We start from the raw sequence: 22,382 nt of genomic DNA on the forward strand, positions 1-22,382 counted from the left end.
TGCTTTTCACATCTTACAGATGAAGAAACTGAGGCACAGAGCAACCTACTGACATAGCCAGTAACTCACAGTGATGGATGTCTCTATGACTAACACCTGCCTTGATCCTAGCCCAGGGTTCTTCTTACCATAGCACGTTGGTGTTATAGCTGTCATAGAGGGTTTCCTACATGAAATGCCCTTTGAAAATGAAAGTCAAGTCTCTCAGTCATGTCTGATTCTTTGTGACCTTATTGACTGTAGCCCGCCAGGCTCCTCCATTCATGGGATTTTCCAGGCAAGAATACTGGAGTGGACTGCCATTTCCTTCTCCAGGGGATCTTCCCAACTCAGGGATTGAACTCGGGTCTCCCACTTTGCAGTCAGACTCTACCGTCTGAGCCACCAGGAAATCCCTAAAGTGAAAGTTGTTCAGTCATGTCCAACTCTTTGCGACTCCATGGACTATACAGTCCATGGAATTCTCCAGGCCAGAATGCTGAAGTGGGTTACCTTTCCCTTCTCCAGGGGATCTTCCCAACCCAGGGATTGAACCCAGGTCTCCTGCATTGCAAGAGAATTCTTTACCAGCTGAGCCACAGGGAAGCCCAGAAATGCCCTTTGAAGGTCACTAATAAAATATGGTTAAAAAATTCACTTGCATGTGACTTGTGTGCTCAGTCATGTCCGACTCTTTGTGACCCCATGGACTGTAACCTGCAGGTCTCCTCTGTCCATGAAATTTTTCAAGCAAGAACACTGGAATGGGTTGCCATTTTCTACCCCAGGGGATATTCCTGACCCAGGGATTGAACATGCATCTCTTGCATCTCCTGCATTGGCAGGCAGATTCTTCACCACTAGCAGCACCTAGGAAATCCTTTATTATGTATAATTGTCTCCTGTGTTCTATTTGATAATAATGGTCCCCACAAGTAATAGGATTTGAGTTAGCCTAAGTAGAAGTGTTGCTCAGTTTTATGCCTGTCAAAGGAGTTTTCTAAAGTCACCTGCTTCATAGGGTCATTGTGAGACTAAGCACAACAAAGATCACTTAGAACAGTGCCCAGAACACACCAACCAACCACAGATGTGAGCTCCGACTGTCAGGTGGGGGTGTGCTCACCAGATTTCCTCATGGAGCGCCCAGCAGGTGTGTGGTCATGTCTTAGGTGTCAGCTTAGAGAGGTGTAAGTTTCCACTTGAGGGATGCTAAATGCAAGGACCTGATATAGTATCCATGCCAGTGTTTACACGGGCAGAAAGCAGGCAGAGGAAGGACAGGCAAATTCATGGACAGGCAGGGAGACTTCTGAAACTGAGCCTTAATGATATTTGCATCTATTCTGAGAAGAAAATACCTCTTCACCCTCCTCAGATAGCCCACATCCTCGACTTTATCCTCTGTACTGGGGCAGCTGGAAGGGCCAATATTATCCAGGACCTTCCAGAACCGCCCTACAGGAAGAGACCTTGAAGTCTGCAGGAGAGATGAGCGGAGGGGACATGGTTCCTGGACCTCAGTTGGTTGATAAGACAGCCCTTGTCTGCATTATTATTTTATTCCTTTTGTTCCTGGTGGCATTGGTAGGTAATGGCTTAATCATCATGGCACTGGGCAGCGAGTGGCTGCTGCAGAGAACGTTGTCGCCTTGCGATAAGTTATTGGTCAGCCTGGGGGCCTCTCGCTTCTGTCTGCAATGGGTGGTGATTAGTAAGAACATTTACATTTTCCTGAATCCCACGGCCTTCCCATACAACCCCGTGTTCCAGCTCCTGGCCGTTCAGTGGGACTTCTGGAACTCTGCAACACTGTGGTTCTCCACCTGGCTCAGTGTCTTCTACTGTGTGAAAATTGCCACCTTCACCCACCCCGTCTTCCTCTGGCTAAAGCGGAATGTATCTGGGTTGGTTCCTTGGATGCTACTCAGCTCTCTGGGGTTCTCTACCTTTACCACCATTCTATTTTTCATAGGCAACCATAGAATGTATCAGAACTATTTAAAGAAGGGTCTGCAACCTTGGAATGTCACTAGGAATGCTGTGAGAACATATGAGAGGTTCTGCCTCTTCCCTTTGAGAATTGTTACCTGGACCGTCCCTACTGTTATCTTTATTGTGGGCACAGTTTTGCTCATTACATCTCTGGGAAGACACACCAAGAAGGTCTTCTTCTCCATCTCAGGCTTTCACAGTTCCAGCGCCCAGGCACACATCAAGGCTCTCTTGGCTTTTATCTCCTTTGCTATCTTCTTCACTTCCTCTTTTCTGTCACTGGTTCTCACTGCCTCAGGTATGTTTCCTTTTGGGGAATTCCGGTTCTGGATATGGCAGACTGTGATTTATCTGGGTACAGCAATCCACCCCCTTATTCTTCTCTTGCGTAACCGCAGGCTGAGAGCTCTGCTAGGGAGGGGCTGCTCCTCAGCACATGGGGCATCTTGAATTGTAATTGATGAAAAGCCTCAGATTCTACTGTAGGAGGCCTTCTTGGATGGAATGGGATGTTGCTTCTTTAAATTTCTTTGCCACATTTAATCACATTTAATTCTCTTTCCTTCTTTGCTGTGTTTCAATATTAGAAGAATAACTTCAGTGAAATAGGATTAAAGATGAAATAGAAGGTACTGAAGTAGTGGCCCAGCACCACTGACTTGCATCAATACTAGCAAGGCTGTAGCTGATATAGTTAATGTTCCCTGTGGGACCTGTTGTGGCCAAAGAAGCAGGAAACTTGTATTTCCCTGTGACTAAACTCTTGGTGTTTAAAATTATCCTCCTGGAAACTGAATGCAAGGATCCTGACACATGATTCATTTTTTATCTGTTAAATCAGACTGGAGAAGATTTTTGGAACGTCAATTTTCCTCTGACTTCATCCTGTAAAACCATGTTTCCTTTCTCAGCCTTAACTGATTTCTAGCCATCTACTGCAATGAAATCCTCTTTCCTTTCATGCGAGAGTTCCTGGTGTCTGAACTCCCTTTACAGAGCATGGTGTAATTTGTGCGTGTGTGCAGCTGTGTGTGTTACCTGGGATTTGTATATTTGCAGATTACCTTTTGAGGACTCCTGAATGCTGGGAGTTTACAATTTATATATTGCTTATGTTCTCTATTATAGTCCAACTGGTTAGACTGATCCATAAATGATAAGGCTCATGAGCCAGATGTGACTTCTTTTATGTTGCTGTTAGTGAAGTGAAGAAATGAAGTCGCTCAGTCGTGTCCGACTCTTTGCGACCCCATGGACTGTAGCCTACTACGATCCTCTGCCCATGGGATTTTCCAGGCAAGAGTACTGGAGTGGGTTGCCATTGCCTTCTCCAGAGAATCTTCCCAGCCCAGGGATTGAACCGGGTCTCCCGCATTGTAGGCAGACGCTTTACCATCTCTCGCTGCCAAGTCGATTCAGTCGTGTCCAACTCTGTGCGACCCCATAGACGGCAGCCCACCAGGCTCCCCCGTCCCTGGGATTCTCCAGGCAAGAACACTGGAGTGGGTTGCCATTTCCTTGGGATCTACCATCTCTTGGGATCTACTAAAACTTTTGACATGGAGAGATTCATCTGTATCTGATACAGACTTAAGAAACTCCTGGCTTGGGTTGGTGAAGCATGTAGACATGCTTTTCTGCTTTCCACAGGTCTTCTCAAACTCTCCTTAAGATTAGTGATCTTTTGAACCATTCAAACTGAGATCCCTCAATGTCCCTCTGTTTGCTTTAAAATTTCTCAGCCTCATTTCCTGTTTTTCCTCCCTTTCCTGTCTGTATGAGAAGACAGGTCCCTGTTTTTCACTTTTCAAGGCTAATGTTCAGACTCTCGTAGCCTCCTTTCCATTTCCTGCTCGATCAAGAATTCCCACTCTACCCATCTTCAACCTTTTCCTCTTTATTGTTCTTCCCTTCTTCATTAAATGTGCCCCTTACTCTCATCCCTAAAAAAATAAAGTAAATCCCCTCCATGCTCTTATTGCCTCAAGTGATCAACCTGCTTGTTAGTCACTTGCTAAGAGTCCCCTCCCCCTGCTCCTCCCCACCCCTCCTCCACAGACACACTCTTCTGATGCCCTTTCTGTTGAAATGTGTTCCTAAAGGACATCCTTTAGAGCTCCTGATCCCTAAGTGTGATATCCTCAGCCCCCATTTTCCTATGTTTCTATAAAATTTGCCCCTCTTAATAGAGAATGATTTCTTCAAAAAATCTGATTAAAATACTTTACAAAAAGTAATACCTGATTTTGGAAGAAGGTTTTAAAACAGGAAAATCAACGTCACCCATAATTGTTTCCCCACACATCTTCCTAAAACTCTTTTTCCTCTTGGCCTTTGAGATGCTGCACGAGATTTTGTTCCCTGCTCTGTGGCTCCTTTTATGTCTTCTTCACTATCTGCTATTTGTCTGACTTGGTTTTCTCCTTAGCCAGCTCTCTTCCTTCCTGGACATGAATCTTCCCCTTTTTCCTTTATGTTCACATGTATTTACATATCAATAGCTTCAATTGTGACCTTCATGTGAATAATCACCAAAGTCTTGACTGTCTCCAAAACTCTAAGCCTATGTTTTCTTCTGCTTGCTGAGAATTTCTATGTGAGAGTACATGAGCACTTCAGACTTAGCAAGTTTGAAACAGCTGTCTCTTTTTTTCCTCCTCCTCTTTCTTTCCCTCCACCACCCAGTTGAATCTATTTTTTCTATTACTGATATCCAATAAGTCAGACTTACCAAGTCTGAGTTAGTTTTCACTCCTCACTCTCCACGGAACCCTTCCATCTAATCAGCAACTTGTCTACAATTGGTAACCCTACAACTGACTGTATTATCTGTTCTTGTCTTCTTGTTCTAGAAGATCCTTTCTTAGATTAGACTGTCCTCTTTTCCCACCTGGACTGCTTACATTTATTTTTCACCACTTACTTTATTACAGTTGACTCCCCACCCACCACCAAGTCAAAAGACCAGATTAATCCCTTGATCATTTCACGCACAGCCTTTTCACAGCTCAGTGCCTATCAGTTGAAACACAGGTTCATAAACTGGCATGCACCACAACGCGGCAACAGATTTATCTTTGACATGGAGAGATTCATCTGGATTTGATACTTAAGATTTAAGAAAACTCCCGGCTTCCATTCTAGTAGACGCAACCCTATTTTGCAGCAAAATTTGGGTTATCATTATTCTGAACATGCCTGGAGTTTCCTCCATGATGTACGAAGTGTGGTCTCTTATCCCACATCTACCTGTCAAAATTCTATTTATTTTTCCCCCCTGTTTAATTTTTAAAGGTTAATTCAAATGGCTTCTCTTCTGGGAAGCTTTTCTGGATGTGCCCCCACCTCAAACTTTGACCTCTTTCACCTTGGAGGACACATAAATGAGGTGTTGCTCAGTTGTGACATGAATTCTGCCTTGTAGTGGTATGATCTGTATATTCATTTTATCCTTGTGTGTGTGTGTGTGTGTAGTTCCTCAGTTGTGTCTGACTCTATGTGATCCTTTGGACTGCAGCCCACCAGGCTCCTTCATCCATGGGATTCTCTGGGCAAGAATCCTGGAGTGTGTTCCCTTGCCCTCTTCCAGGGAATCATCCTGACCCAGGAATTGAACCCACAACTCCTGTGTCTCCTGAATTGCAGGTAGATTCTTTACCTGCTGAGTCACTGAGGAAGCCCATTTTATTCTCAGATTTTAAAGTTCTTAGAGGTGTGGGCTGCCTCATTCTATTCCTTGTGTCCCTGGAAGACTTACAAATTCTTGCTGCATTGAATGGAATGGTTCTGTTGCACCTGGAATCCTGCTGTAAACACATGCATTTTTTTGTCTGTATATATATAATCTGGGCTACTTACTACTACCAATTATATTTTTATGGTTATATTTGAGCTGTATGTGCTTCACTGTCTGGCTAGCTTGTTTTTGGAGATCAAACATATATCCTGTTTCTCTTGAGTTATACACAATGTAGGAATAATAATCGGGTGAGAGAGTAACATTTGCCTGATTTTTTTTTTTTTTTTTTGATGCCTTTCCCTTCTTTCTTCTGTGTTTACAGGTTGCTAGGCAACCGTGAAACTCCTCTCTCTGGAAATTTGCATGAAGTGCCATTTCTCCACTTTGTTACTGACCCAGGGGCCCTTCCCTAGCACGCTCTATCAGTTACTCTTTGTCCCTTCCACTCTTTGTATTGTTAGCCTAGGAGAATTAAGCATCTACCCCAATCAGAATGATCTCCCCACAGGAGAAGAATGATCTTCCTTATAGGAGGAAGTTCTCTTGGAACTTTTTAAAAAAACTTTTTATTTTATATTGGAGTATAGCTGATTAGCCATTAACTGACCATGGGGTTGCAAGATTCAGACACAACTTAGCAACTAAACCACTGCCAGAGCTGATTAACGATGTTGAGGTAGCTTCAGGTGCACAGCAAAGGGACACAGCCTTACATATACATGTATCCATTCTCCCCCAAACACCTCTCCCATCCAGGCTGCCATGTAAGGTAGAGCAGAGTTCCATGTACTATACAATAGGTCCTTGTTGGTTATCCATTTTAAATATAGCCATGTGTATATGTCCATCCCAAACTCCCTAGCTATCCCTTGAACACACAGGGACATATGAGAGAGATAGTGTTTGTTGTATTTTTAAAATGCCTAGTAATATTATTGTCATTAATTTTTTACCTACAGTCTAATTTCATTATGCTTTATGATGGTATTAATGGCATTTATGAATGCTTATTTTGTATGAGTGATGGGGCCAGAAAATTTATTCACTAATATGCTTTATACATCAAATTCCTAAAACAACACTGCAAAGTAGAAACCGAGGCTTAGAGGAGTTTACTGAGGTCTCATGGCCACTGTGTAATAGAATTGGGGTGTGTGTGTGTGTGTGTGTTAGTCGCTCAGTTGTGTCCAACTCTTTGTGCCCTCATGGACTGTACCTACCAGACTCCTCTGTCCATGGAATTCCCCAGGCAAATAATACTGGAGTGGATAGCCATTCCCTTCTCCAGGAGATCTCTCCAACCTGGGAATTGAACCTGGGTCTCCTGCATTGCAGGCAGATTCTTTACTGTCTGAGCCACCTGGGAAGCCAAGAATTGGGATACTTTAGTGCTATAATTGGAGAAGGCAATGGTACCCCACTCCAGTACTCTTGCCTGGACAATCCCATGGACGGAGAAGTCTGGTAGGCTCCAGTCCATGGGGTCACTAAGAGTCGGGAATGACTGAGCGACTTCACTTTCACTTTTCACTTTCATGCATTGGAGAAGGAAATGGCAACCCACTCCAGTGTTCTTGCCTGGAGAATCCCAGGGACGGGGGAGCCTGGTGGGCTGCCGTCTGTGGGGTCACACAGAGTCGGACACGACTGAAGCGACTTAGCAGCAGCAGCAGCAGTGCTATAATATGTAAACCAGTGTGATATTGGTATAGGGATAGGTAAGTACATCAGCAGACAATCCAGATAATAATTACATGAAAAGTTGTATTTAATAAGTAAAGCATTTCAAATCAGTGAGGGAAAAGATAGTCATTCAATAGTGTGGCAGCAAATATAGAGTAAACATTTTATTCTAGATTCCAGACAGATGATCTTTAATGTAAATGTTATTTAATTTTTTTAAAGCTCCCCATTTTGGATAATTTAATTTTCCAATATTTTTACTTCATAAACATTGTCTTTATATTTTATATTTATATTTTACAGAAATGTTGACTGTCTTTATATTTTACAGAAATGTTGACTGTTTTCTCCCTACCTTTTTAGGTATCATTGTAGACTATATATGTATTATCCTTCAGCTCCCACAATTCAAAATCCCTGTTTTCATAGGCTGTCTTAAGCCAGACTCAAAATACCAACTCATAATGGAAATAATTGTAAATTTGACTACAGAAAAATTTATGACCTTTTAGTAAAATTTTTTGTAAATGTAGGGATCACTGAGATCCTTTTGTTTTAAGGGAAAAGTAGTGAAAAGATAAAAGCTAGTATCTCTAGTGTATAAAGAGCTTCTACCAATCAGTAAGAAAACTACAGACAAACTGATAGAATATTGATTAAATGACAAAAATAGATAAAGACTGCCAAGTAAACATGTGAAGTTTATCATCACTATTGACCAAGCTAAACAATAAGACTTCTGCTATGAACATAGTTGCATAAGCCAATGTTTTCCCTGCTCCTTTCCCTGGAAAGCACATAAAAGCAACAAGAAAGTTGAAAAAGATTCTGAAAACTACATTTTAAATAAAGCTGAGACAGATAATCCAGAAATTTCAAATTATGCAGTATCACAGATGAGATCAGGTAGAGTCAAGAAAGAAGACGAAAAGAAGTATGAAGAGGCATGAGAGGGCCCAGCAGGGACAGAGAAAATATTCCAGGAAAAACACACTCTTCAGAAAAGAGACAACTGGAAAAGCAAAAGCCCCTTAGTATGCATATGATAGCTATCTATTGATGCATAACAAATTGCTCCAACAGTTACTGGCTTAAAACAACCTTACTACAAACTCAGAGCTCCTGTAGATAAGAAATCCAGGTCTATCATAACACCGTTGAGAATCTCAACTGTATTTTCTGGCTCTGTGTCTCTCACAGGCTACAGTCATCTCCAGGTTCAACTGGGAAGGAGCCACTTTCCAACTCACTCACAGAGCTATTGGCAGGAGTCAGTTACTCATGAGTTGTCGGACTGAGCCATAAGGTCCTCATGAGCTGTTGGCTGGAGGCCTCTTTAAGTTCCTGGCCACGAAACCCTCTCCTTAGACCAGAGTGAGCAAATGGGAAGGCAGAAGGTGTCGGCGAGAGAGAGAGTGCCAGCAAGATGGGAGTCACAGACTTTGTAACATAAGTCATTACTTTTCTCATTATTGTTCAGAGGTAATAACCAACGGATTTGGTCAAAAGAAGTATGAGTAATGAGAAAATTATATAAAATTATATTTATAAAGGTAAGCACTAGAACAAAAAAGCCACACTTTTCTTAGAATTAATAGAGCCACAAACAAAACTGAAGAAACATACAATAAATATAAATACAATACAGATCTTAAAAAAAAACACCCTTTCAAAAACAGAACATAAAACATAAAACAATGTGCTAGAACTAAGACTAAACATATTGGATATATAATTAAATAAAAATGGTCTTTACACCTAAAAACACTGGTCTTTGGATTATCTAAAGAGCAAAGTACAACTTTGTGATATTTCTAAGATCCATAAAAAAGAGAAAGTTTGAAAATAAAAGAATGAAAAATAATATGTCAAGTAAATGCCAACAAAAGAAATTTATACCTAAATAATTAATGAGATAACAAAAGTTTTTAATGTTAAGAGGTAAAATGCAAAATTAAGATAGAAATAGTACAAATATCTATATGACAAAAAACACAGCAGTCTTATTTATGGGGCTTTCCTCATGGCTCAGACGGTAAAGAATCTGCTTGTAATATGGAGACCTGGGTTTGATCCCTGGGTCAGGAAGATTCCTCTGGAGAAGGGAATGGCTACTCCATCTAGTATTCTTGCCTGGAGAATTCCATGGACAGAGGAACCTGGGGGGCTACAGTCATAATTACAAGAAATATAAGCAGAATTACTAAAAGACTTATTCTTTGCCAAATAGAGAAAAAATTAAATATAACCAAATGTTAGCTTTTATTGATAAATGTCAAACTGTATGCATTCAGAAAACACAACTTCTTTGTAAATACCAGTGGAATAGTCATGAAAACGAATCTAACAAAAATTGCGTAAAGTAATTACAACATGATCTCACTTAAGCAAACAAAATCCTAAAAAAAAAAAATTAGAAAGCAGTGTCCAACAATATATTAAATCATTATCAAATAGAATTTAATCAGGAATTCCCTGGCTGTCCAGTGGCTAGGACTTTGTACTTGCACTGCCAAGGGCACGGGTTCAGTCTTGGGTCAGGGAACTAAGATCCAGCAAGCTGCTCGGTGTGGCCAAAAACAAAACAAAGCGCATAGGTTTAACCTGAGAATTTTAAGATGATTCATTATTAGGAAATTCATTACTATAAGCTATCTCATTAACAAAGCTAAAGGAAAATTCATATAATCAACTCCCAAAATGCTAAAAGGCAGATGTATATATGAATACATATATTCAATAACATGACACATATGTCTATCTCAACCCAAACCTGCAGCATATTTGACATTCTTACAAAATTCAAAATATTAAAAGAATGAATATTGTCACCACTATTTCCGTTTTAACATTACAATATCAAATATAATTAAGAGAAATTAGTTATAGACACTGAAAATAGGAGGTAAAAATATATGTCTGCATAGTTGAAAAATCCAAACATAAATCCAAAAATAAAAGCTACTATAGAACAATAAGAATTTTGTAAAATTGTTGTTGCTGTTCAGTTGCTCAGTCGTGTCCGACTCTTCGAGACCCCATGAGTCACAGCACACCAGGCCTCCCTGTCCATCACCAACTCCCGGAGTTCACTCAAACTCACATCCATCAAGTCAGTGATGCCATCCAGCCATCTCATCCTCTGTCGTCCCCTTCTCCTCCTGCCCCCAATCCCTCCCAGCATCAGAGTCTTTTCCAATGAGTCAACTCTTCGCATGAGGTGGCCAAAGTACTGGAGTTTCAGCTTTAGCATCATTCCCTCCAAAGAACTCCCAGGGCTGATCTCCTTCAGAATGGACTGGTTGGATCTCCTTGCAGTCCAAGGGACTCTCAAGAGTCTTCTCTAACACCGCAGTTCAAAAGCAACAATTCTTCCATGCTCAGCCTTCTTCACAGTCCAACTCTCACATCCATATATGACCACAGGAAAAACCATAGCCTTGACTAGACGAACCTTTGTTGGCAAAGTAATGTCTCTGCTTTTGAATATGCTATCTAGGTTGGTCATAACTTTCCTTCCAAGGAGTAAGCATCTTTTAATTTCATGGCTGCAGTCACAATAGTGGGGTATAAAATAAATGCATGAAAATAAAAAATTTCTCAGTTCAGTTCAGTTCAGTCTCTCAGTCATGTCTGACTCTTTGCGACCCCATGAATCGCAGCATGCCAGGCCTCCCTGTCCATCTCCCGGAGTTCACTCAAACTTATGTCCATCTAGTCGGTGATGCCATCCAGCCAAAATTTCTAATACATACAAATAATCAAAACTCAGAAAATAGAAAGAAAGGTTCTATTTGCAATAATAACAAAAGTAAAATACTTAGAACTAAATTTTACAAGAAATAGGTAGGATGTATATGAAGAAAACTTCAAATTACTCAAGAGGACATGGAAAAAAATATGAATCAATGGAATACAATACCATGCACTTGGATGAGAAGAATCAGCACTGTAAAGATATCAGCTACTCTAAAGTTAATTTCTTAAATATAAGAACTATAAAATCAAAATGTACCCCCTCTTTCTAAACCTATAAAAAGAAGGTGCTAACATTCTAAGGTTAATATGGAAGTTGGAAGAACCCTCCCCACCAAAAAACAGGTAGATAAGGTCTATCATACATTAAAAAGCACGATTTAATTTGCCATATGAACCTCAAATTTTAAAAAAGGTGTGTGACTCTACAATAATAGAATAGATAGTCCAGAAAGCAAACATTTATAATATGGGAATTTAGTATAAATTCAGTAGATAAAAATTATATTTCAGATCAGGAATAAATGGATTATTCAATAATTGATACTGAGATAACAGGATGGCCATCTGAAAAAAAATTAAGGTGCCTCCATATAGTGAGATAAAGTCCAAGTGAATCAAATATTTTAATGTTAAAGACAATAAAGTTACTGGAAAAAAGTGAGAGGATGAGGATTCTTTTAAAACCTCAGGGTGTGGAAAATCTTTTAAACTCTTAAAAGATTGATTAATGAAAATTAAATTCTGCATGGTAAAAATTCATGAGATTTGCAAAAAAAAAAACAATCTTTGAAAATATATGCATTCATAGCCAAAATTTGGTTCTTTAATATATAAAGAGGTCTTACAAATGATAGGGAAAAGATCAACAACCCCAAAGCAGGACTTCCCTGATAGCTGAATGGTTAAGATTTTGCCTTGCAATGCTGGAGCCATGGGTTCAGTCCCTAGTCAGAGAACGATCCCACATGTCTTGAGCTCATGTGCCACAAGGAAAGATTCTGCACAAAGCAACAAAGATCCCATATGCCACAGCTATGACCCAAGGCAATCAAATGAATAATAAATATTTTTTAAAAAAAGAAAAGGAGAAGAGTCAGGTGATAATGAATACATAATTCACAGAGAAGGAAATAAAAATAGTTCTTAAAAACAAGAAAGGTAGTCAAGCAAATTTATAACAAGAGACACACAAGTTAAAACTATACTGAGATACCATTTTTAACTATCCATTTGGTAAAACTCCTAAATTTTGGATGTACTTTTTGTCAAGTTATTGGAGAAATATGTTTTCTGCACATTGCTGATGGAAGTATAAATTAGTAAATCTCTATGGAGGGCAATTTGGCAATATCTATCAAATTTACTGGGTTTCTCTGGTGGCTCAGTGGTAAAGAATCTGCCTGCAAATGCAGGATACATGAGTTCAATCCCTAGGTTGCGAAGATCTCTGGAGAAGGAAATGGCAACCCACTCCAGTATTCTTGCCTGGGAAATTTCATGGACAGAGGAGCCTGGTGGGTTACAGTACACAGAGTCAAACATGACCCAGAGACTAAACAAGAACAACCAAATTTACGTATGATTTACAATCTCCCCTTAGGATTTTGGTGTATATTACCTTCTCATGGATCACAATTAATGTCTTACCCTCTCGAGTATGGTTATAGTTCTAGAAGTAATGAGGGGAGACAGAGTGTGTTACTAGTAGACTCAGTAATACCTTTCAAGGAACTACCGCAGAGGCATCCATGACAGGCTTTGCGGGGATGGGGCGACTACCTTACTCAGATAAGGGAGGAAGAGTTGCCTCTATTGATAAAGAAGATTTGACAGAATTTAGGGATTCAAGTATCTAGCAAACTACACTCCAGATCTTCCTATCAGATCAGATCAGTCGCTCAGTTGTGTCCGGCTCTTTGCGACCCCATGAATCGAAGCACGCCAGGCCTCCCTGTTCATCACCAACTCCCGGAGTTCACTCAGACTCATGTCCATTGAGTCAGTGATGCCATCCAGCCATCTCATCCTCTGTCGTCCCCTTCTCCTCTTGCCCCCAATCCCTCCCAGCGTCAGAGTCTTTTCCAATGAGTCAACTCTTCGCATGAGGTGGCCAAAGTACTGGTGTTTCAGCTTTAGCATCATTCCTTCCAAAGAAATCCCAGGGCTGACCTCCTTCAGAATGGACTGGTTGGATCTCCTTGCACTCCAAGGGACTCTCAAGAGTCTTCTCCAACACCACAGTTCAAAGGCATCAATTCTTCGGCGCTCAGCTTTCTTCACAGTCTAACCCTCAGCATCCATACAAGACCACAGGAAAAACCATAGATTTTCCTATAGTATCAGACAAAGATGACACCTGATGTAAAGAGCCGACTCACTGGAAAAGACCCTGAAATAGGGAAAAATTGAGAGCAAGAAAGGAGAAGGGGTGACAGAGGATGAGATGGTTGGATGGCATCACTGACTCAGTGGACGTGAGTTTGAGCAAGCTCCAGGAGGTAGTGAAGAACAGGGGAGCCTGGCATGCTGGAGTCCACGGGGTCACAAAGAGGTAGACTTGACTTAGCGACCAAACAACAAAGAGGATATTAACCTTCAAACTCCTTGTTGTTGTTGTTGTTGTTTTGGTCTAGCTTCTTCCCCTTGCCCTACCTTGTATCTCTTAATTTTTATAGAAAATTAGAAAATTTAGATTTCTAAAAAAATCACTTGTACAGGGACCTTCATTACAGGCTCTGATTCTGGAGAGCTTGATCTAAGTGGTTTGATCTTCAGATTGTATCTCTCTGATCTGCATCAAACATCATGTGCAAAACTGAACTCTGGTATCTCACTCTTTGAGCTTTGGTTACTATTTTTCGTGTTTCCGGATGCGGCCATTCATCTAGCTGCTCTGGATAAAACTTTCTACATTTTAATCATGCAGCAGTTCTAATGCTAAGCCATTTAACCTAGAGGTAAACCATTTTTAGATAAACTGCTTTTGGGTTGGGTTTGTATGCAATAAGCAGCTCCTTCACTGCAATCTATTGAAAGCCAACCCTTGACATGAGGGTTTGAAAAAACTAGGGCTAGAGTTCCTAATTCAACTTTCCAAATGAACTTGTACCGTTTACCACCAGCTTCATTGCTCCCACTCAGTGCAAGCCGCTATTATCTCTTGCTTGCTTCATTGCAATGGCCTTCTAATGGGTCTTGCAGCTTTTACTCTTGCTTGCCTTTGGTCTATTTTCAACATAGCAGCTAACAAGATCCTTTAAAAATATGTCACTTCTCTTTCATGATTCTCCACTTGCTTTTCAACCTGGAGCAAAAGCCTAAGTTTTCATGATGAACTAACATGCCCTTTATGATTTTGTCCTCCACCTCATACCTTTCAAGTCATATCCTGCGATTCTGCCCTCCTCTCACTCTGCTCTAGCCCCTTTGTCTTCCTTTGATGTTTCTTGACTATGCCTGGCATATATGTGACTCCCATGGCCCCTGTATTTGATGATCCCTGGTTGGAATCTCTTCCCCAGATACTAGCATGGTTCAGTCCCTTTCTTCTTTCTGGCGTTGCCATTGTCATCCAAATTACAACCCTCCATTCCCTGCTCTGCTTTCTCTCTTTAGTGTCATCATCATCTATTTTACTTATTTGTGTATTTGTTTTAATCATTTGTTTCCCTCAATCTAACATAAACTTCATAAGGACAGGGATTTGTATCTTTTTCCCCCATTGGCAAATGGTAAACCATAAATATTTATCGAACACATGAATGCCTTATTTTATCATAATTATCTAGATTTCTTTATTGTTGTAAAATTTCATTATTTCTATGCCTGTAGAAGTAACTAGAGCTACTAGAAGCTGGATCATCAACTTATATTCTCTTATAAAGTCAGACACTTCAGTGATTTTTGCTGGTTCACTAATAAAATATTTAGTCTTCACATTTTTCTACAGTTGTTAGAGGTAATTGCTGCCATACTTCTTTTACATTTGAACAAGATTTTATTGACCATCTAGACATGTAGATCTAGGTACACATCTCCCTGCTAAGTGAAGTGGAGATATGAAAGTAGGATTTAAACCTACTGTGTAACATACTAAACCAGTTAGAGGAATATAGAACAGTTAAGAACTATGGTGTTGGAGAAGACTCTTGAGAGTCCCTTGGACTGCAAGGAGATCCAACTAGTCCATCCTAAAGGAGATCAGTCCTGAATGTTCATTGGAAGGACTGATGTTGAAGCTGAAACTCCAATCCTTTGGCCACCTGATGTGAAGAGCTGACTCATTTGAAAAGACCCTGATGCTGGGAGAGATTGAGGGCAGGAGGGGAAGGGGACGACAGAGGATGAGATGGTTGGATGGCATCACTGACTCAATGGACATGAGTTTGGGTAAACTCTGGGAGTTGGTGATAGACGGGGAGGCCTGGGGTGCTGCGGTTCATGGGGTGGCAAAGAGTCAGACATGCCTGAGCGACTGAACTGAACTAAACTGAACTGAAGAACTCAACTGACCATTGTTAAGTACTAGTAGTTCATATAGTAAAGAGAGAGAGAGAGAGAGAGTTTTCAGTAGAGAGAATTCTATAATGGAAATTAATTAGACACAGTTGTCTAACATTATAATGTGTAGCCACGAATTTTATTTGTCTCCATTACATGATATTAGGGAGTTTCCATCTATCTTTGATAATAGTCTGTTTGATTTTGACATTTCTTACTATCACCAATGGCCTCCTTCCCTGAATTTTTATAGAATTATAGCCTGTATCACTGGCCATTCTTGTATGATTCACTCAGGTGAAGGGTAATAATCTTGATATTAAAAAAAGTCATGGGACTTCCCTGGTACTCCAATGGTTAAGACTGCGAACTTCCAATGCAGGGGGCCTTATACACTCCCTAATCAGGGAACTAAGATCCCACATGACCCATGGCACAGGCAAAAAAAATAATCACAAGATCAAGGGCCTGCGTGGGAGGAGAGTTGAGAAGGGAGATAAACAGTGAAATCAGATCAGAGTTGTGAAGCAGGAGTGAGCCAGGATATAGCTTCTGGTGGCTGCTCATGGGTTTGGCCTCTGTCACAGGCTTGTAATGAATCTAAGTTCCAATGGTTTGGATGGTTGGCCTTGGTAACAGATAAAAGCTTTTGAAGCTGGGCTTTAGCAGCAGGCAGCTGAATGCATTTTGAACTTTAGTAGGCTAAACTGACTAACACATCTTTTAACTATAAATAATACTTTTCCTGGACTACAGTGATGAAAACCCAGGCTTGGTGGGGGGGGTGGTGGTTGGCAATTTTTTTCTTTTCTGGACTTTTATTTCCCTTTCAGTGGACATGAGTTTGAGCAAACTCAGGGAGACAGTGAAGGACAGGGAAGCCTGATGTACTTCAGTTCATGGGGTTGCCGAGAGTCAGACATGACTTGGCGACTGAAAAACAACAACAAATTTTCCTTTCAATAAAATATCAATAACCTCAGATATGCAGATGACACCACCCTTATGGCAGAAAGTGAAGAGGAACTAAAAAGCCTCTTGATGAAAGTGAAAGTGGAGAGTGAAAAAGTTGACTTAAAGCTCAACATTCAGAAAACAAAGATCATGGCATCCGGTCCCATCACTTCATAGGAAATAGATGGGGAAACAGTGGAAACAGTGTCAGACTTTACTTTTTTGGGCTCCAAAATCACTGCAGGTGGTGACTGCAGCCATGAAATTAAAAGACACTTACTCCTTGGAAGGAAAGTTATGACCAACCTAGATAGCATATTCAAAAGCAGAGGCATTCCTTTGCCAACAAAGGTCCGTCTAGTCAAGGCTATGGTTTTTCCTGTGGTCATGTATGGATGTGAGAGTTGGAGTGTGAAGAAGGCTGAGCACCGAAGAATTGATGCTTTTGAACTGCGCTGTTGGAGAAGACTCTTGAGAGTCCCTTGGACTGCAAGGAGATCCAACCAGTCCATTCTGAAGGAGATCAGCCCTGGGAGTTCTTTGGAGGGAATGATGCTAAAGCTGAAACTCCAGTACTTTGGCCACCTCATGCGAAGAGTTGACTCATTGGAAAAGACTCTGATGCTGGGAGGGATTGGGGGCAAGAGGAGAAGGGGACGACAGAGGATGAGATGGCTGGATGGCATCAGTGACTCGATGGACGTGAGTCTCAGTGAACTCCGGGAGTTGGTGATGGACAGGGAGGCCTGGCGTGCTGCGATTCATGGGGTCGCGAAGAGTCGGACATGACTGAGCGACTAAACTGAACTGAAAGAAGAACTTGATACACTATTTACAGAATAGTGTTCATTCTCTGTTTTTCTCAAGATGATTTTTTTTATGAGAAAATACTCCTGTGTAATCAGATTATTCTATCACATCAGAACTAAAGTGCAATAAATTTTGAAAGCAACATGGAAACTCTGCCTTCGGGGAGAACTATAGTTTTCATAAGATAAGGGACTAGAACTACTTTTTTGAGGTTGGCAGCTTCCTACCCTGCTGACAAACTCATTAGGAGCAGTGAGATTTGGGTCAACACAAAAAGTAGGATCTATTCAATCCTGTAGGGATCAGATTCAAGAAGACTGTTGATCTTATTGCTGGACAGTTTCAAATGGAGAAGGAAAATTTAGACTTTGAGATTTAGATTCTATATTCAAAGATTTAGAACTGGAAAGCATTTGCATTCTGACTGCTTTATACTGTAACAGAGAAATCCACTGGGAAGCTGGGGCGAAAGCTGCTTTCTCAAGTTAAAGCCAATGACTGTATTTATGTGAGTGAATAACAGTATACTTTCCTTCATCTGTGTTTGCAATTTTTTTTGTTACATGTATTACTGTAGTTGAGTTTTACTAACCTGTTATTTTGAGGGAAAATCATCACCAACCTTTAGTAGCAAGACCAGATTCTCATGGCTCTAACAAGTAAGGCTGAAAACATTTTTGTTTGTACAACGTATGTGTTCATTCTCAGCCTTTCTAAGTTAGATATAAGCATTACTACTTCTTTTATCATGGCACTTATATAAAGTCTTGCCAACTCAGTCTCCTCAAAGAACCAAATATTAAAGCACATAACAAAATATGCCAGTAATGCAGTTTGTACAAGGGTGGCTCAAAGATTATTTTAAAAAGAAAAAGCAATCAAGCTTATTCAACAAATATTTATTTCCCGAGTGCCCACTGTGTGGGAGATGTAGGGGTTGGAGATGACCATCTTTGTTCTTTAGAAGAACAACATACCTTTCTATTAGCCCAAAAGCAATGTCTAACATTCAAGCATGCATTTAAAAGATTAAGACCTTTGCTGTGTCCAGAAAATATTCTTTGTGAAAATACTTTTTTACTGCGGTAAGAACACACATAACATGGAATTCACCCTTTCAGCCATTTAGAGGTTCACAGTTCTGTGGCATTAAGTACATTCACACTGTTATGCTGCCATTGTCACCACCCATTTCCGGAACTTTTTCTACCCTCTGCAACTGAAACTCTGTGTCCATTAAACAATAACTTCCCATTTCCTTCTCCCTCCTAGTCCCTGGCAACCACTGTTCAGCTTTCTTTCCCTATGAATCTGACTGCTTTAGGAACCTCCCATAAGTGGACTCACAGTCTTTTTGTGACTGGCTAATATCACTTAGCCAAATATCATTAAGGTTCATCCATGTTATAGCATGTGTCAGAGTTTTCTTTTCTTTCATACTTTTTAAAATTCATTTATTTGGCTGCATTTGGTCTTAGCTGTGGCACAGGGATCTAGTTCTCTGACCTGCTTTGCAAATGGGGAGTCTTAGCAATTGGACCACCAGGGAAGTCCCAGAATTTTGTTCTTTATTATGGTGGAGCAATATTCCATTGCCTGTATGTATCACATTTTGTTTATCTATTTATTTGTTGATGAACACTTGGGTTGTTTCCACTTTTTGGCCTGTTCGTAGAAGACTAATACTTCTATGAACATAGGAATTATTGTAAGTCAGTCTTTGTTGTTCAGTCACTAAGCCATGTCTGATTCTTTTCGACCCTGTGAACTGCAGCACTCCTAGCTTCCCTGTCCTTCCCGAGCTCCTAGAGTTGCTGCTGCTGCTAAGTCACTTCACCATGTCCGACTCTGTGCCACCCCATAGACGGCAGCCCACCAGGCTCCCCATCCCTGGGATTCTCCAGGCAAGAACACTGGAGTGGGTTGCCATTTCCTTCTCCAGTGCATGAAAGTGAAAAGTGAAAGTGAAGCCGCTCAGTTGTGTCCGACTCTTAGCAACCCCATGGACTGCAGCCCACCAGGCTCCTCCATCCATGGGATTTCCCAGGCAGGAGTACTGGACTGGGGTGCCATTGCCTTCTCCAACTCATGTCAATTGAGTCAGTGATGCCATCCATCCATCTCATCCTCTGTCTCTCCTGTCTCCTCTTGCCCTTGATCTTTCCCAGCATCAGGGTCTTTTCCAATGAGTCAGCTCTTTGCATCAGGTGGCCAAAGTATTGGAGCTTCAGTCTGTCCAATGTATATTCAGGGTTGATTTCCTTTAGGACTGACTGCTTTGAAGTCAGTCTTTAGATTAATATACAACTCTGCATAATAGTGGGACCTTGAACACTACTACCAGTTCTATCTACCCTGCCTTGTCCTACACTATGCCAGAGCAGTCAACTCTTCCTAGTTTTAAATCATAGGGTTTTGCAGGTCAAGGTTAATGTCGGAGACAAAGTAGTTATTTAGTCTCCTTTATTTAAATATACCACAAATAGTTTATTAGTTTTAAAACTTTAGTTTTTTTTTTTTGATAATATATGATTATTGTAGGAAACTAGAATATTGTAAAAAAGTTTAAAAATCACTCAAACTTAGGCTTCCCAGGTGGCTCAGTGATAAAGAGTCTGCCTGCTAATGCAGGAGACACAGTTTTGATCCCTGATCTGGGAAGATCCCACATACTGTAGGATAACTAAGCCTGCAACAGAAGACTAGCCCTTACTCATTGCAACTAGAAAAAAGCCCATGCAGCAACAAAGACTCAACACAGCCAAAAATAAATAAATAAACAAATAAACATTAAAAAAGTACTTTAACTTCAAACCTGACACTTGAAAGAAAGAAAATCTTAAATTAAAAAAAAATCACTGTGTCCTTTCAGATACTTTTTTCTCATGTGGAGGTATATTTATATATGTGTGTGTCCACAGATAGAAGTAATGCTAATATCTCAGACATTTAAATAATTTTCGTAAAATTGGGGTGATAAATTTATATATTTTTGTGTAATCATGGAAAAAGCAAGAGAGTTCCAGAAAAACATATATTTCTGCTTTATTGACTATGCCAAAGCCTTTGACTGTGTGGATCACAATCAACTGTGGAAAATTCTGAAAGAGATGGGAATACCAGACCACCTGATCTGCCTCTTGAGAAATTTGTATGCAGGTCAGGAAGCAACAGTTAGAACTGGATATGGAACAACAGACTGGTTCCAAATAGGAAAAGGAGGACGTCAAGGCTGTATATTGTCACCCTGTTTATTTAATTTATATGCAGAGTACATCATGAGAAACACTGGACTGGAAGAAACACAAGCTGGAATCAAGATTGCCGGGAGAAATATCAATAACCTCAGATAACACCACCCTTATGGTAGAAAGTGAAGAGGAACTCAAAAGCCTCTTGATGAAAGTGAAAGTGGAGAGTGAAAAAGTTGGCTTAAAGCTCAACATTCAGAAAACAAAGATCATGGCATCCGGTCCCATCACTTCATGGCAAATAGATGGGGAAACAGTGGAAACAGTGTCAGACTTTACTTTTTCTGGGCTCCAAAATCACTACAGATGGTGACTGCAGCCATGAAATTAAAAGACGCTTACTCCTTGAAAGGAAAGTTATGACCAACCTAGATAGCATATTCAAAAGCAGAGACATTCCTTTGCCAACAAAGGTCCGTCTAGTCAAGGCTATGGTTTTTCCTGTGGTCATGTATGGATGTGAGAGTTGGAGTGTGAAGAAGGCTGAGCACCGAAGAATTGATGCTTTTGAACTGTGGTGTTGGAGAAGACTCTTGAGAGTCCCTTGGACTGCAAGAAGATCCACCCAGTCCATTCTGAAGGAGATCAGCCCTGGGATTTCTTTGGAAGGAATGATGCTAAAGCTGAAACTCCAGTACTTTGGCCACCTCATGCGAAGAGTTGACTCATTGGAAAAGACTCTGATTTTGGGAGGGATTGGGGGCAGGAGGAGAAGGGGACGACAGAGGATGAGATGGCTGGATGGCATCACTGACTCAATGGACATGAGTCTGAGTGAACTCCGGGAGTTGGTGATGGACAGGGAGGCATGGTGTGCTGAGATTCATGGGGTCGCAAACAGTCAGACATGACCTAGAGACTGATCTGATCTGATCTTCAATATTACGTGAACCAAGAACTTCCAGATGTCCAAGTGGGTTTAGAAAAGAAAGAAGAACTAGAGATCAAATTCCAGCATTCGCTGGATTATAGGAAATTTCAGAAAAACATCTATCTCTGTTTCATCGACTACACTACAGCCTTTGACTATGTGGATCATGACAAACTTTGTAAAGCTCTTAAGAGATATGGGAATACCAGACCATCTTATCTGTCGCCTGAGGAACCTGTATGCCAGTCCAGAAGCAACAGTTAGGATTCTGTATGGAACAACTGACTGGTTCAAGATGGAGAAAGGAGTACGACGGGGCTGTCTGCTGTCACCCTGTTTATTTAACCTATATGCTGAGGACATCGTGAGAAATGCCCGACTGGACAAGTTTCAAGCTGGAATCAAGATAGGTGGGAGAAACATCAGCAACCACAGATATGCAGATGATACCACTCTAATGGCAGAAAGTGAAGAGGAACTAAAAAGACTCTTAATGAGGGTGAGGGGGAGAGTGAAAGAGCAGGCTTAAGACTAGATACTAAAAAAACTAAGATCATGGCATCCACCCCCACTACTGCATGGCAAATATAAGGGGAAAAGTGGAAGTAGTGACAGATTTCCTCTTCTGGGGCTCCAAAATCACTGCGGGTGGTGACTACAGCCATGAAATCAGAAGACGATTGCTTCTTGGCAGGAAAACAATGATAAACCTAGACATTGTGTTGAAAAACAGAGACATTACTCTGCTGACCAAGGTCTGTATAGTCAAGGCTATGGTCTTCCCAGCGGTCACATATGGCTGTGAGAGCTGAACTGTAAAGAAGGCAGAATGTCAAAGGAT

At 40.8% G+C, this 22,382-nt stretch overlaps 1 protein-coding gene across 1 annotated transcript; it reads left to right on the forward strand.

Annotated features, from left to right (window-relative positions):
- Positions 1-1,256: 1,256 nt before the first annotated feature.
- TAS2R60 (taste 2 receptor member 60) lies at positions 1,257-9,262 on the forward strand. Its single transcript, XM_061415000.1, has 2 exons — positions 1,257-2,272; positions 8,597-9,262. The coding sequence occupies exons 1-2, from the start codon at positions 1,471-1,473 to the stop codon at positions 8,692-8,694; spliced, it is 900 nt and encodes a 299-aa protein (XP_061270984.1). The 5' UTR covers positions 1,257-1,470; the 3' UTR covers positions 8,695-9,262.
- Positions 9,263-22,382: the final 13,120 nt, after the last annotated feature.

This window comes from Bos javanicus, chromosome 4 (genome assembly GCF_032452875.1).
Source record: "Bos javanicus breed banteng chromosome 4, ARS-OSU_banteng_1.0, whole genome shotgun sequence".
NCBI classification, from domain to species: Eukaryota; Metazoa; Chordata; class Mammalia; order Artiodactyla; family Bovidae; genus Bos; species Bos javanicus.

Excerpts from the sequence above, each read along its gene's own strand:
- TAS2R60 (XM_061415000.1), top strand. The coding sequence starts at position 1,471 with ATGAGCGGAGGGGACATGGTTCCTGGACCTCAGTTGGTTGATAAGACA. Across the intron at positions 2,273-8,596 it reads ACTGGTTCTCACTGCCTCAG|GCTACAGTCATCTCCAGGTT; the intron begins GTATGTTTCCTT and ends TGTCTCTCACAG.